The 16,542-nt window shown below is 43.5% G+C and overlaps 1 protein-coding gene across 2 annotated transcripts in view; it reads right to left on the reverse strand.

The window, feature by feature from the left end:
* The window catches only part of LOC106607391 (receptor-type tyrosine-protein phosphatase epsilon), a 63,393-nt gene that overhangs the window by 13,353 nt on the left and 33,498 nt on the right, over window positions 1-16,542 (reverse strand). For both annotated transcript variants that reach the window (XM_014204316.2, XM_014204321.2), the window contains exons 3-8: window positions 11,322-11,393; window positions 7,485-7,581; window positions 6,974-7,047; window positions 558-694; window positions 286-376; window positions 56-132 (exon numbers count right to left, since the gene is read on the reverse strand). In XM_014204316.2, coding sequence (XP_014059791.2) covers window positions 56-132; window positions 286-376; window positions 558-694; window positions 6,974-7,047; window positions 7,485-7,581; window positions 11,322-11,393 — 548 coding nt within the window. The remainder of the gene's footprint in view (window positions 1-55; window positions 133-285; window positions 377-557; window positions 695-6,973; window positions 7,048-7,484; window positions 7,582-11,321; window positions 11,394-16,542) is intronic.

Here is a 16,542-nt window from a genome sequence, read left to right on the forward strand (position 1 = left end):
GCATTGAAGTTATTCATAATAGGATGGAACGAAATACATGGTAAATATAACTCACATCTATGTATGAGGCATTTATGTAGTCCGTACAAGAATAACCATCGATTTGACTTAGCAACACTCTGGAATGGTCATCTGTTGAAAATGGAAGAAAGAGACTAAATTGTACTAGGAAAATAAGTAAGCCTATTTAGAATAATTTCATTACATGTTATAATTTTATTTTTCTCTCTCTTAAGTGGGTTTTATGGTTGCAAAATGTATTCCCATAACAATTCCATCACTCACATGGTAGGATGTTTGGATATCTGTTCTTGTCCCTGTTGATCACCCTGCTAGCCTCCTCAAAGAAGCTGTGCTGGTAGCCACAGGGCAGTGACTACACAGACACAAAACAAACACAGGGGGTCACACTATGAAGCCATTAATGAAGCCCTCATACATACAGCATAATATGTAACAACATAAAGAACTATAAACTCTACGTGACATTATTAGCATTAACAAATTAAGGTATCACACTACTGTGACTACTATGTGTTGTATGAAAAGGAACCTACATTGAACTCCTCTCTGAAAAGCTTGCAGTCGTCTGCCGAGCGTATCCGGAACTGGTCTTCTAGCGAGTCCAGGGAGATGGGGAAGTAACGCTTGTATGGAGATGCGGATCGTGGGAGGAGGACCACTGTCTGCTCTCCTGTGTAAAACAATAAAATAAATGTAAACGTCAATGTTTTTACATTCAGTACAATAATTGTGATATAACTGAAATAATAGTTCTGCATTTTTGTTTTTTAAAGGGAAAAAAGTAGATGACCTAATAACAAATGTGATGAGGTGAACATAAGGAGGGTGACATCTTACTTATAACTTACAATAACACACCTCACCGTTGCAGGACAGAACATCCCTCTCTCCCCCTCACACGGAACCCAAATCGGCTGCGTGCGTGCGCCATCATGCATAAATGTATTTTGTCCCCCCACACCAAACGCGATCACGACAGACAGGTTAAAATATCAAAACAAACTCTGAACCAATTATATTAATTTGGGGACAGGTCGAAAGCTAGCTAGTTAGCTTGCACTTGCTAGCTAATTTGTCCTATTTAGCTAGCTTGCTGTTGCTAGCTAATTTGTCCTGGGATATAAACATTGAGTTGTTATTTTACCTGGAATGCACAAGGTCCTCTACGGCACCAATTAATCCACACATAAAATGGTCAACCGAATCGTTTCTAGTCATCTCTCCTCCTTCCAGGCCTTTTCTTCTCTTGACGTAATATTACGATTGGCAACTTTCATAAATTATGTGCATTACCGCCACCAACCTATTTCGTCTTTCAGCCCCCCACGTGGGTATAATCAATGACGAGATGGCACGTGGGTACGTGCTTCTATAAACCAATGAGTAGATGAGAGAGGCAGGACTTGCAGCGCGATCTGCGTCAGAAATAGAACTGACTTCTATTTTAGCCCTTGGCAACGCAGACGCTTGTTGGCGCGCGAGCAGTGTGGGTGCAATAATTGAATAATATAGATTTCTACATTTATTTTGCAACGAGCGGTGTAGTCAGCCTGTCAGTTTCCAATCTGGGTGTAAAGCTTGATTCCTCCCTGACCTTTGACAGCCACATCAGACACCTTTGTAAAGCGTCATTCTATCACCTCAAGCACATTGCCAAACTCTGTCCCACCCTCACTCAGTCTGATACAGAAAAGCTTGTCTATGACTTTATCTCCTCGAGGCTGGTTTACTGCAATGCACTCTTCATCAGGATCCCTAGCAGGAGTCTCCAGAAGATTCAATACATCCAGAACAGAGCTGCCAGAGTGTGGAAACGCCACCACATCATACCCATCCTGGCATCTCTGCAATGGCTCCCAGTCTTATTCCGGATTGAATGCAGGACCCTCCTGCTGATTTTCCAGTGTATTGATGGTAATGCCCCTCCTTATCTCAAATAACTGCCCTCCATTAACCCCACCCGCACCCTCAGCTAGACCACCCCAGCCTCTGGAATGCCCTTCCGGAACACCTGAAGGCACCACAGACTCTGGGCTCCATTAAAATGGGTCTAAAGACCTTTCTCTTTAGTAAGGCTTTCTGCTGATAGCTGTGATCCTTAGTGTCCTTGTCCCTTGTAGCATCAGCTGTGTTCTTTGTGTCAGTTGACCTGTTAAGTTGTGTTCATTATTTGCTATTTGGTTTCTTTAAATGTTGTATTTATGCACTGTGAGATGGTGTATAATGAAAAGTGCTTTACAAATGTAATAAATTATAATTATTAATTAGGTTAGAAAGTTTGAATTTGGCCTCAACTGCGTGTGGTAAGGTATACAGTGAATCTTTTTATAATTTTCTACCCTTTTAGACGCATTAGTTCGTCTTGACAGATCTCAATAGCAGATTATGTCTTCAGTAGGATATCGCTACAGAATAGACCTGACTTTGTGTTTTGATTGTGACGACTTATCTAGAGAACAGATCAGTATTGAAATTCAAGAAGAACTATGTACACACAACCTAAGGCTTGCATCATATCCCACAACACATACTCAATGGTTCAAATTAAATATTGTATATATAATTAGGGCTGTGGCGGTCATGAAATTATGTCCGCCGGTTATTGTCATGCAAAAGCCTGCCGGTCTCATGGTAATTGGCCGTTAATTAACAAACACGTTAAGCATCTCCAGGCCACCAGCATACAAGCCGCTGATGCGTGCCTTTGGAACATATACAGTGCATTTGGAAAGAATTCAGTCTCCTTGACCTTTTCCACATTTCGTTACGTTACAGCCTTGTTCTAAAATGGATTGAATAATTTTTTCCCCTCATCAATCTACACACAATACCCCATAATGACAAATCGAACAGTTTTTTTTATTTTTATTTTGCAAATGTATTAAAATGTACATAAGTATTCAGACCCTTTGCTATGAGACTCGAAATTGAGCTCAGGCGCATCCTGTTTTTATTGATCATCCTTGAGATGTTTCTACAACTTGATTGGAGTCCACCTGTGGTAAATCCAACTGATTGGACCTGATTTGGAAAGGCACACACCTGTCTATATACAGTGCATTCTGAAAGCATTTAGACCCCTTGACTTTTTCCACATTTTGTCACGTTACAGCCTTATTCTAAAATTGATTAAATTGTATTTTTTCCTCATGACAGCCTGCTTGGAGTTTGTCTACAGGCTTCTAAAGGACTCTCAGACCATGAGAAACCAGATTCTCTGGTCTGATGAAACCAAGATTGAATGCCATGCGTCATGTCTGGAGGAAACCTGGCACCATCCTTACAATGAGAAATGGTGGTCGCACCATCATGCTGTGAGGATGTTTTTCAGCGGCAGAAACTGGGAGACTTGTCAGGATCGAGGTAAAGATGAACGGAACAAAGTACAGAGAGATCATTGATGAAAACCTGCTCCATAAACAAGATTCTCTGGTCTGATAAAACCAAGATTGAACTCTTTGGCTCGAATACCAAGCGTCACATCTCCAGGAAACCTGGCACCATCCCTACGGTGAAGCATGGTGGTGGCAGCATCATGCTGTGGGGATGCTTTTCAGCAGCAGGGACTGGGAGACTAGTCAGGATCGAGCGAAAGATTAACGGAGCAAAGTACAGAGAGATCCTTGATGAAAAGCTGCTCCAGAGCGCTCAGGACCTAAGACTGGGGCAAAGTTTCACCTTCCAACAGGACAACGACCTTATGCACACAGCCAAGACAACGCAGGAGTGGCTCTGAATGTCCTTGAGTGGCCCAGCTAGAGCCCAGACTTGAACCCAATCGAACATCTCTGGAGAGACCTGAAAATAGCTGTGTAGCGAAGCTCCCCATCCAACCTGACAGAGTTTGAGAGAATTTGTAGAGAAGACTGGGAGAAACTCTCCAAATACAGGTGTGTCAAGGTAGTAACATCATACACAAGAAGACTTGAGGCTGTAATCACTGCCAAAGGTGCTTCAACAAAGTACTGAGTAAGGTGTCTGAATTCTTATGTTAATGTGATATTTGCCTATATAGGCTTATGCATATGCTCTAATAGACATATGTGCCCGACCGGCTCAAAATCGGTCTTATGTAGCAAAATTTGAAATTGAGTTTTTTACATTGGATAAAAGTAGAGACTCTGTACACAATGGTATATCATACACTACAGTGGAGAAACAATGGGAAAGTAATTTTGCTTTGAAAGTTGATAAACTTGTAAACTCACGTTTGAGAAAATGGCCTTTGAATGTTTCGGTACTACTATTGGAGAGCCCTTCTTTGTCTACACCCATTCAGCATCGTTCACACCCTATTAAACTTTATCCCCACCCATCTCTTTAAGGGTTGATCCGAATGTACTAACAACAGCAGTCAAGCACACAAGCTAACTTACTAGCTACTTCCAGACATCTAAGTGAGAGAGAACAGATCACTGAACATTACTGGCCCTAGCAGAGCTGGTTAGGCTGTTATGTTATCCAGAGCGTTGGTGACTGCAACTGTGCTGTCAGATTGTCCGTTTGTAAATTCAGAGCGTTTTGTAATCAGAGCGCACACCGGACGCTCTGGCCGATGAGTAGGGTTGATCCGAATGTACTGACTTTACAACGGCAGTCAAGCACCCAAGCTAACTGACTAACATTGACTACTTCCAGACACATAATGAGAGAACACTCCACTCTGACCATTTTAATCACCCTGGCAGAGCTGATGAGGCTGTTTTCATGTTATCCAGAGCGTTGGTGACTGTAACTGTACTGCTGGAAACAATTGAACTACGCTTTTCTGCAGACGTTTACTGACACCGGCCATATTCAACGGGTGTTGAGCGTTAGTAAATTCATTGCTACTCTGCCCTCTCTGGCACACTCAGACAAGAGTGCTATAAAATCGGAGTGATGGCCAGACTGAATTTACGAACACACCCGAAATGGTTACTTACTTACATAGTGGAGTCTTTTGTTAAGACATGTAGCAAGCTAGTTAGGTAAACAATGAACCATAATCACAACTCATGATATTACTAGCCTGCATGAATCTGCAGGTAGCTAACCAACCAGGTTCAATGTTAGCTAGCTAACATCATGCTATAGCTAGCCAAGCAAACGGCTCTTTGTCAAAATTTGAAATGTGTAATATCTGAAAATGTATAGTTAGCTAAAGCACTGTAACGTACAATTTACCTTATTTTAGAGACCAAAAACATAATATTTCTAGGTCAACTGTAATATGAATACCATTGTAAAGTACAATTTCTCACCTTTCCAGCAAAATCAATGACGAGACCTTCATGCTGCTCATCTCTGCATGATTCAAGAAGGCAATGAGCTCCGTCGGGTCTTTTTAAAAATGGTGGGTGGGGAAGCGAAACCTACTTCGTGACAGGGAAAGGGGGAGATGAGGCGTGTGGGGAAACAGCTTTATATAATGTGCCATTGCATACCTATTTGAAGGTTTGTGTCGAATTTGAATTGAGTTTTTAGGGCGGCGCTAATGTTATCTTCAGAAGTAAACAGCGGCTGTCGCGGCTTTTGAGAGTCATGATGGCTTGCAGTGAGGAAGCAAAAAATGTATGCATTCAGTTGTACAATTGACTAGGTATCCCCCCCTTACCCTGTCCCATTCTTGTTTTTAAACTGCGAGAGAAGCGCTACACCTGGTTGAGAGAGGCTGTATGACACAGAATTAGTTGCATTATGTGTGCTGTACGTTATGTCATGACGTCACAATTTAACGTAGAGGTGTCAGAGGGGTCCGTTTTTTTTCAACTTTTCTCCAATACTATCGGACCATTACCATGTCAACCAACGCTTGAATAGAAACGTAGTTCACACCCCAAATTTTGATGCCAACACAGTTGCTACAGTCCCATTAGTTTTCATTGCAGCCTCGTTTCAAGCCGCGGTTGCACACATTTGTACGGAATGGGGTTAGTCAACAGTAGCTAGCTAGCTAGACTATCTTACCCGTATACATCATTCATGGTTGGACGCATCTCCTGTTGGATGCCATGGTTGCCCTTAGTTTGAAGATGTAATTCAGAAACATGTGTTTTCTCCATCTCCTTAGCTATCATACTCGAAGTCCACTGATTTCAAAACTCAGTCCTCCAGAAAGTAGAGAGCAACCACTTATGCAGTTTTAATACACGATAAAAAAATGTTAAATGCAGCGTTAGACAGGATTACCTAGACATACTGACCAGCTCGAATAGACAGAAGCGTGCTATATAGCAGACCAATCCAAACTTATCTCTTGGCATGTCCAACCAATCATGGTTAGTGGGAAGGTTGCTGGCTTTTTCTATGGCTAAACCAACTAGGCTCATAATTTAACAATTTAATTCATAATTGCAGATGGCATACAAGTTTGTTAATAAGGCACATGAAAGTGCACATGTTCGAGAAGGCATTTCTGCCCAAAAACGTATTTTGACAAAAAAGTTTACGTTCAAACGGCTCTCCTGTGAAGTAGTGACCCGCGACATACGCCTAGTTTCCTGAAACAGGTCACATATGGATGTTTTTGAATTAATCATCCATCACTTTCGAAAGTGCTGTCCATTTCGTTGCGTTTGAAACATCCACAACGACCATGTTTTACACTCAGTTTCAACGTGTTGTTTAACTTCTTTCTTCAAATTGATCATCACAGAGAGTAGAATTTTAAAAGCACATACTCTTTTGATGATAAGTGTTTGATGTGATTTTCAGTTGCATTTGCGTTGATGTCAGATGACAATACAGCCCTGAGCCCTGAGTACCAGGCCATTAGAACCTGATCGTTAGCGAGTTGGGTACTACTAACACATGGATAGAGTGCATAAGAGGAGATTACTGTGAGTCAACGGTCAAGTGGAATTTTACTGTGGTCAAGACTCAATGACTGCCGGTGTGGCGGTAATACAGTTACCGCAACAGTCCTATACATAAGATGTATGTGGAAAATTGAAGTTGTGAGACGTACCTTGATCTTCCAAGAAGCCATTTGGAATCTTCTTATCAACCGAGGTGACAAGAGCCTTCCTGTGGTTTCTAAACCTAACCAGAGAGTGTGACAGAGAAGAGGAAAAGGAAACAAAAAAAGAAAGAACTGACCATAACCGATGAAAGAGAATATTTCAGCTCAACAAGTCAGAATAAATAGAAACCCACCATCTGTACTGAAAGCTGTTCTTTCTCATGAGAAGCACAGAGTATCCTCACCACTGAGAGAGGAGTTGACAGTGAGTGAGTGAGTGAGTGAGTGAGTGAGTGATTGAGAGAGAGAGTGTGTGAGTGTGTGAGTGAGTGAGTGAGTGAGCGAGCGAGCATGGTATAATATGACCCAGCTAGGCATTTGTTTTCTGTTTTAGCGGAAGAGCAGTTGCTGGGACACTTCCAACGCACAACCACACGCACACAACGTGGGGGTGGGCTGGGCTGATGATAAAGGAAAGGGTGGGGGTGCGGTGAAGCCACCCAGTGTTGTTTGTTACCTTAGGAAGTATACTGTCGGGAGAACGATGATGATGAGAAGAAGAGAGATGACCAGCATAGAGGAAAGTACATGGGCACCCTGGGTTGTGGGGTTTTCTGGGAAACAAAGATAAATATATTATTTTGTATATTACACATACAAGTGTTTTCAATATTTTAACATCTATATGCACCCATTTAAATAGATAATTGCACTGTGCATGTCTAACAATTGTTTAAATTTAGGATCGAGTTAATGTATGCTGATTGTTCTGGGCCTCGTTTCCCAGAGCCTTCATAGCGTTAAGCTCATCGCTAGAACCATCTTAAGTAGCTGAGTTGTTTCCCAAAACCATAGTTACTGAAGATGCACTTAAATGCTTTTTATTTACCGACTGCCTCAGACCACTCGTAGAACAGCTAAGTGCGTCGTCAGATGCTTTTTTTGCCCTTTTGCATCACTTCATACACAGAAGATGTACGCTAAACACAGAATCAAGAGATATATCTGTCTCTAACGAAGTTGACTACAAATACAAGCAAATAATAAAATTATGCTTCAAATGAAAATGTAGATGACTGCAAAAGATAAATACATTATAGGGCAGGTAGGCCTATATATTTCAATCACATTAACATACATTTTATGTTCATTCCATTGAATTCTATTTAGCTAATTCTAGGCTGCTGTCTGTAATGTTTTCCTCAATATATTTCATGATGTGTAACAACATGTGCGCAGGGTCATAACTACATGAGGACATGGAGGTCAGGAACTTTTTTTCAAACTTGAAAATAAATAAATATATATTATGGCTGTCAAACAATTAAAATAATTAATCGCAGCCTCCCGAGTGGCGCAGCGGTCTAAAGCACTGTATCGATCCCAGGCTGTGTCACAACCGGCCGTGACCGGGAGTACCATAGGGCGGTGCACAATTGTCCCAGCATCGTCCGGGTTAGGGGAGGGATTGGTCGGGGGGGGGCTTTACTTGGCTCATCGTGCTCTAGCAACTCCTTGTGGCGGGCCGGGTGCCTGCAGGCCGATGAGACAAGATCGCAATTGGATATCACGAAATTGGGGAGAAATAGATGGAAAAGTCCTGTAACTTACTAATGCTCCCTCATAAATTAACCCCAACCCTAGCTCCTAACTCTATTTCTGATGTCTAATGTCCCCGGTTGGTCAATTTTTTATTTGTTTACTATTATTGTGGAGACCATAAGTCCCCACAAGAATAGTTACACACACACACACACACACACACACACACACACACACACACACACACACACACACACACACACACACACACACACACACACACACACACACACACACACACACACACACACACACACACACTTAAAGCTTCAGCCATTCCAAATGATTGTTCTCCCAATTACTGACTGGAGGGTTAGCTATAACTTGTCCAACAATGTTATGAATTCCACAGAACATAAACCTGTGACCATACACTTCAGTCCTCCTGTTTCTTTTCACTGAGCCAGTTGCAAAGACAAACAAGACTGTTGACATTTTCAGATGATAAAGCTGCTCTTTACTTTTGCACGATATGCCCAGAGAGTGAAAACAACCTCTCACAAGGTACTGATATAGCAGGTGTTGCCAGGCACCTTCGTGCAATGCAGGCCAGCCTGGTGTGTGCCCCTGCATGCTGTGACCACCACTGTAGAGGACAGTCCTCCATGTTGATGCTGAGCTCTGCTTTGTAACGCTCTACACATTTCTCAATGAACTCCTCCTCTTTATTAGAGTCCGACTCAGAAGAATTCAACAAAAGGGCAGCTTTCTTTTTTGGTGGCTCTGACTCTGTTGCTTTATCAGGTTGCTGTGCAGGCCTCTCTTCCTTCAGAAAGTTGCTGACCAAAGCCCACACCTCACCCTTCTCAGATCTGGGAAGGCACTTCACTTCCTTAAACCTTGGGTTGAGAGCTATGGCGATCTTCAGCCATGTGAGGTTGGTGTTTTCCTTGCGTTTATCCAGGTCTGTTGTGAATGTCAGCTTGAATCTTACCATGTAGGCAGGGTCATCATCAGAGCTCTCCATCACCCAACGGAGATGACACAAAGCAGGCAACACCACTGAGCAGGAAATGTACTTCTCTCCTATCAAAAGTTCAGTCAAGTACCTGCAGTGAAAGATAATTCAAAACTACTTCAGTCAATTGTGAGAGGCTTGTTACAGACTCTCTCTCTCACACACTCTCTCTCTCTCTCTCAAACACACAATTACACAATTGCTCTCTCACACATAGACACATACAACATCTTATTATAACACTAATATAGAGATAAAGAATATTACCTGCAGGGCTCCCATAGTGCTTCCAGCTTCTGCAGTTTCTCCAGTTCTGCTGTGATTGGCATGGTGATGTTTGTTTTCTGTTGGGCCAGTGGCTTTACCATTTCCAGAGTGGAGTTCCATCTTGTTGTGAAATCTTGTGCGAATGACTCCTTCTTTAGCACATTTGGAACTTGCTGTTGTCCTAGCAATGCAGCGTTTGGTGGGCTGTTTGAAATGCCCCCCAAAAATGTGGCATTTGGCTAGGGCATTTTCGAACCCACTGTTCTGTAGGGACACTGTGATGTACATTTGGAGACTGTGCGCGATCAGGGCAGATGTTCAAAAGGCAAATGTCTCGCAGCTGCAATCATGTTCCGTACACTGTCTGTGCAAACTGTGGTAACTTTGATTTCAATGTTCCACTGCTTTGCTAGAGCCATGAAATGCCGAGCGCACGTTTCAGCATAGTGACTGTCTTCTGTCTTCATTATGGCCATAGCGTGTGAATGCAGTTTCCAAGTTCCCTTTGTCCTCCACAGTGTTACATTTACATTTACGTCATTTAGCAGACGCTCTTATCCAGAGCGACTTACAGTAGTGAATCCATACATTCCACAATGTTTTCCCCCGTACTGGTCCCCCGTGGGAATCGAACCCACAACCCTGGCGTTGCAAACGCCATGCTCTACCAACTGAGCCACACGGGACCACGGGGAGTGTTAACTCGCTGCTCGCCGACTTGTCCATAGGCCTCCAGCGCGCACACTCTTGTAGCTTAGCCTGCAAAAGTTGTCCTCTACTGCTACTATTAACGTTACTTGTATTGCCGGCGTCAACAGGATATTTTGCTTGTAAATGATAACAAAGATTCGATATTCAGTACTAGTCAAATATTTGGACCCACCTACTCATTCCAGGTTTTAACTTTATTTTTTATATTTTATACATTGCAGAACAATAGTGAAGACATCAAAATGATGAAATAACACATATGGAACCATGTAGTATCCAAAAAAGTGTTAAACAAATGAAAAAATAATTTATATTTGAGAATCTTCAAAGTAGCAACCCTTGATGACAGCTTTGCACAATATTGTCATTTGTTCAATCAGCTTCATGAGGTAGTCACCTGGAATGCATTTCAATTAACAGGTGTTCCTTGTTAAAAGTACATTTGTGGAATTTCTTTCCTTCTTAATGTGTTTGAGCCAATCAGTTGTGTTGTGACAAGGTAGGGGTGGTATACAGAAGATAGCCCTATTTGGTTAAAGACCAAGTCCATATTATGGCAAGAAGAGCTCAAATAAGCAAAGAGAAACGACAGTCCATGATTACTTTAAGACATTTCTTTCGATCCTATCAGTATCGACAGATGTTCTAACGTTGCACTTAACAAACGTTCTCTCTACGTGCTTGTTTGAGAAACACTCTTAAAAAGTTGACTCGTAAATAACGATGCATCTGGTAAGATCATCGAAATGCTTAAGTTACATCGCAACTGGGAAACGAGGCCCTGTTTGACTCCCTATTCATATGAAAGTTACTTACCTGTAGTCTGGTTCTCATGAGAGGAGTTATGCAAGGTTATTATAGTTGCAGTCAGAAACAACACCATTGTGACTGTGGAGATAAAACAGAACATGAGTGAATACATAATGCTGTAAAAAAAAAAATATCCACTAACTAAATTCCACTAGAGGGCGCCCACGATACAAACAAATTCTGGCCTGACGATGTCAGGGTTGTCAGTGTAAAATAGAGGATGATGCCAGGCCCTCTGACTGTATGATTCTGTAACTCCTTATAGCCTATCAGTTTCCTGTCCTGTCCGAGCATATCCACTTAGCAGCATGGTGCATCTCCTCTGACCTCATATCCCTAAAATACACATATCAATGTCCAAACAGGCAGCATTATCTCATAGTCAACAGAAACCAGATCCCCTGTAGTCCTAGACAGACTGGAGCAAAGCTAAACATAAGCTCAAGAGATGTACATCTCACATAGCAATGAGCAGCGCTTAGGAGGGAGTGGATAGGAGGGAGTGAGAAACAGTGAAAACCGAATGAGAAATATCATTTTCTCGGAACAACCACTTTAAAGGAAGAGGAATCTCCTGTTACCATTGAGTCACTATGTAGCCTGAAGGCACTGCAAGGATGCATAGGCCGTATTAAAAAAGAGTACAGTTAAACAAGAGTACAGTTATTGTTAAGAGTTTTATCCATGTGCAGACTTGAGAGTACCACTTTATTCTCTGTTAAAGTCAGAAAAAGCTGTATGGCATATATATAATTATTAATATTGCCATTGTTAATAATCTCTCTCTTTATCTTTCTCTCTCTCTCTCTCAATTCAATTACATTTGCTTTATTGGCATGATGTAACAATGTACATATTGCCAAAGCTTACTTTGGAGATCTACAATATTAACATAATTAATAATAATAATCAATGCTGTCAAAGGGACAACAGTAACAACAATAACCAAGGGTCAAAATAACCATACATTAAACAATAACAATAAGCATAGAGGACATGTGCAGGTTGGTTGGTCTGTCAGACACTGTCCCTCATCTTATGACAGGCAGAAATGTAGTGCGCTGCCAACCCACAGCTCTCTGCATCCTCCCCCAACAGTGGCTACACATCTCAATGGCAAGGCTGTGCTCACTGAACCTGTACTTTGTCAAGGTTTTTCTAAGGTTTTGATCAGTAACTATGGTCAAATAGTTTGCCACAGTGTACTGTCGATTTAGGGCCAGATAGCACTGGATTTTGCTTTGTGCTTGTGTTTCCCAATAAGTACTGTAGTTTTGTTTTGACTGTGTTGTAATTTGTTTTGATCTGATGGATTGGATGTTCTGGTCCTGAGGCTTCAGTGTGTTAGTAGAACAGGTTTGTCAACTCAGCCCCGGGACCAGCTGGATGTGGGGACTCTTTTCTTTGCTCAGCTCTTGGCATTGAAGGGCTTGGTAATGATATCAAATCAAACTTTATTTGCCACATGCGCCAAATACAACAAGTGTAGACTTTACCGTGAAATGCTTACTCTTGGCATTCTCTCAACCAGCTTCATGAGGTAGTCATCTGGAATGCATTTCAATGAACAGGTGTGCCTTCTTAATTAATGTGTGGAATGTTTTTCCTTCCTAATGCATTTGAGCCAATCAGTTGTGTTGTGACAAGGTAGGGGTGGTATACAGAAGATAGCCCTATTTGGTAAAAGACCAAGTCCATATTATGGCAAGAACAGCTCAAATAAGCAAAGAGAAACGACAGTCATTACTTTAAGACATGAAGGTCAGTCAATGCGGAACATATCAAGAATTTTTCAAGTTTCTTCAAGTGCAGTCGCAAAAACCATCAAGCGCTATAATGAAACTGGCTCTTTTGAGGACTGCCACAGGAAAGGAAGACCCAGAGTTACCTCTGCTGCAGAGGATAAGTTCATTAGAGTTACCAGCCTCAGAAATTGCAGCCCAAATAGAGTGGCAAGAAAAAGTATGTGAACCCTTTAGAATTACCTGGATTTCTGCATAAATTGGTCATAAAATTGTATCTGATCTTCGTCTAAGTCACAACAACACATCCTGCTTAAACTAATAACAAAAACAATTATACTTGTTCATGTCTTTATTGAACACACTGTGTAAACATTCACAGTGCAGGTTGGGAAAAGTATGTGAACCCTTGAATTTAATAACAGGTTGACCCTCCTTTGGCAGCTATAACCTCAACCAAATGTTTTCTGTAGTTGAGGGTCAGACCTGCACAACGGTCAGGAGGAATTTGACCATTCCTCTTTACAAATGTTTCAGTTACACAATATTCTTGGGATGTCTGATGTGAACCTCTCTCTTGAGGTCATGCCACAGCATCTCAATCGGGTTGAGGTCAGGACTGACTGGGTCACTCCAGAAGGCGTATTTTCTTCTGTTCAAGCCATTCTGTTGTTGATTTACTTCTGTCTTTTGGGTTGTTGTCTTGTTGCATCACCTAACTTCTGTAGAGCTTCAATTGGCAGACAGATAGCTCTCCCACAAAATGTCTTGATAAACTTGGGAATACATTTTTCCGTCGATGAGAGCAAGCTGTCTAGGCCCTGAGGCAGCAAAGCAGCCCCAAACCATGATGCTCTCTCCACCATAGTTTACAGTTGGGATGAGGTTTTGATGTTGGTGTGTTGTGCTGTGCCTTTTTTCTCCACACATAGCGTTGTGTGTTCCTTACAAACAACACAACTTTAGTTTCATTTGTCCAAAGAATATTTTGACAGTAGCGCTGTGGAACATCCAGGTGCTTTTTTGCCAACTTCAGACGTGCAGCAATGTTTTTTTGGACAGCCGTGGCTTCTTCCATGGCATCCTCCCATGAACATCATTCTTGTTTAGTGTTTTTGTAACGAGGGTCGAATGAAGGGGACCAAGGCGCAGCATGTAAAGTGCTCATATTTCTTTTAATGACGACACAAAAATAACAGCCAACAGTTCCGTCAGGTAGATGAACAAAACGGAAAACAACTACCCAACAACTACACTACCTTTGACTCATTCCTCTCTGCCTCCTTCTTTCCACTCCTCTCCTCTTTTGACCTCACCCTCTCACCTTCCCCCCCTACTCACAAGGCAGGCAATACGCTTGACCTCATCTTTACTAGATGCTGTTCTTCCACTAATCTCATTGCAACTCCCCTCCAAATCACCGACCACTACCTTGTATCCTTTTCCCTCTCGCTCTCATCCAACACTTCTCACTCTGCCCCTACTCGGATGGTATTGCGCCGTCCCAACCTTCGCTCTCTCTCTCCCGCTACTCTCTCCTCTTCCATCCTATCATCTCTTCCCTCTGCTCAAACCTTCTCCAACCTATCTCCTGATTCTGCCTCCTCAACCCTCCTCTCCTCCCTTTCTGCATCCTTTGATTTTCTCTGTCCCCTATCCTCCAGGCCGACTCGCCTCCCTGCGGACCTGGCATCCTTTCACTCCCTCCTCTCTACATTCTCCTCTTCTGTCTCTGCTGCTAAAGCCACTTTCTACCACTCTAAATTCCAAGCATCTGCCTCTAACCCTAGGAAGCTCTTTGCTACCTTCTCCTCCCTCCTGAATCCTCCTCCCCCTCCCCCCCCTCCTCCCTCTCTGCGGATGACTTCGTCAACCATTTTGAAAAGAAGGTTGACGATATCCGATCCTCGTTTGCTAAGTCAAACGACACCGCTGGTCCTGCTCACACTGCCCTACCCTGTGCTTTGACCTCTTTCTCCCCTCTCTCTCCAGATGAAATCTCGCATCTTGTGACGGCCGGCCGCCCAACAACCTGCCCACTTGACCCTATCCCCTCCTCTCTTCTCCAGACCATTTCCGGAGACCTTCTCCCCTACCTCACCTCGCTAATCAACTCATCGTTGACCGCTGGCTACGTCCCTTCCGTCTTCAAGAGAGCGAGAGTTGCACCCCTTCTGAAAAAACCTACACTCGATCCCTCCGATGTCAACAACTACAGACCAGTATCCCTTCTTTCTTTTCTCTCCAAAACTCTTGAACGTGCCGTCCTTGGCCAGCTCTCCTGCTATCTCTCTCAGAATGACCTTCTTGATCCTAATCAGTCAGGTTTCAAGACTGGGCATTCAACTGAGACTGCTCTTCTCTGTGTCACGGAGGCTCTCCGCACTGCTAAAGCTAACTCTCTCTCCTCTGCTCTCATCCTTCTAGACCTATCTGCTGCCTTTGATACTGTGAACCATCAGATCCTCCTCTCCACCCTCTCCGAGTTGGGCATCTCCGGCGCGGCCCACGCTTGGATTGCGTCCTACCTGACAGGTCGCTCCTACCAGGTGGCGTGGCGAGAATCTGTCTCCGCACCACGCGCTCTCACCACTGGTGTCCCCCAGGGCTCTGTTCTAGGCCCTCTCCTATTCTCGCTATACACCAAGTCACTTGGCTCTGTCATATCCTCAGATGGTCTCTCCTATTATTGCTATGCAGTCGACACACAATTAATCTTCTCCTTTCCCCCTTCTGATAACCAGGCGGCGAATCGCATCTCTGCATGTCTGTCAGACATATCAGTGTGGATGATGGATCACCACCTCAAGCTGAACCTCGGCAAGACGGAGCTGCTCTTCCTCCCGGGGAAGGACTGCCCGTTCCATGATCTCGCCATCACGGTTGACAACTCCGTTGTGTCCTCCTCCCAGAGTGCTAAGAACCTTGGCGTGATCCTGGACAGCACCCTGTCATTCTCCACTAACATCAAGGCGGTGACCCGATCCTGTAGGTTCATGCTCTACAACATTCGCAGAGTACGACCCTGCCTCACACAGGAAGCGGCGCAGGTCCTAATCCAGGCACTTGTCATCTCCCGTCTGGATTACTGCAACTCGCTGTTGGCTGGGCTCCCTGCCTGTGCCATTAAACCCCTACAACTCATCCAGAACGCCGCAGCCCGTCTGGTGTTCAACCTTCCCAAGTTCTCTCACGTCACCCCGCTCCTCCGCTCTCTCCACTGGCTTCCAGTTGAAGCTCGCATCCGCTATAAGACCATGGTGCTTGCCTACGGAGCTGTGAGGGGAACGGCACCTCCGTACCTTCAGGCTCTGATCAGGCCCTACACCCAAACAAGGGCACTGCGTTCATCCACCTCTGGCCTGCTGGCCCCCCTACCTCTGAGGAAGCACAGTTCCCGCTCAGCCCAGTCAAAACTGTTCGCTGCTCTGGCACCCCAATGGTGGAACAAGCTTCCTCACGACGCCAGGACAGCGGAGTCAATC

The sequence above is a fragment of the Salmo salar genome, chromosome ssa01 (assembly GCF_905237065.1).
Source record: "Salmo salar chromosome ssa01, Ssal_v3.1, whole genome shotgun sequence".
Taxonomy (NCBI): Eukaryota; Metazoa; Chordata; class Actinopteri; order Salmoniformes; family Salmonidae; genus Salmo; species Salmo salar.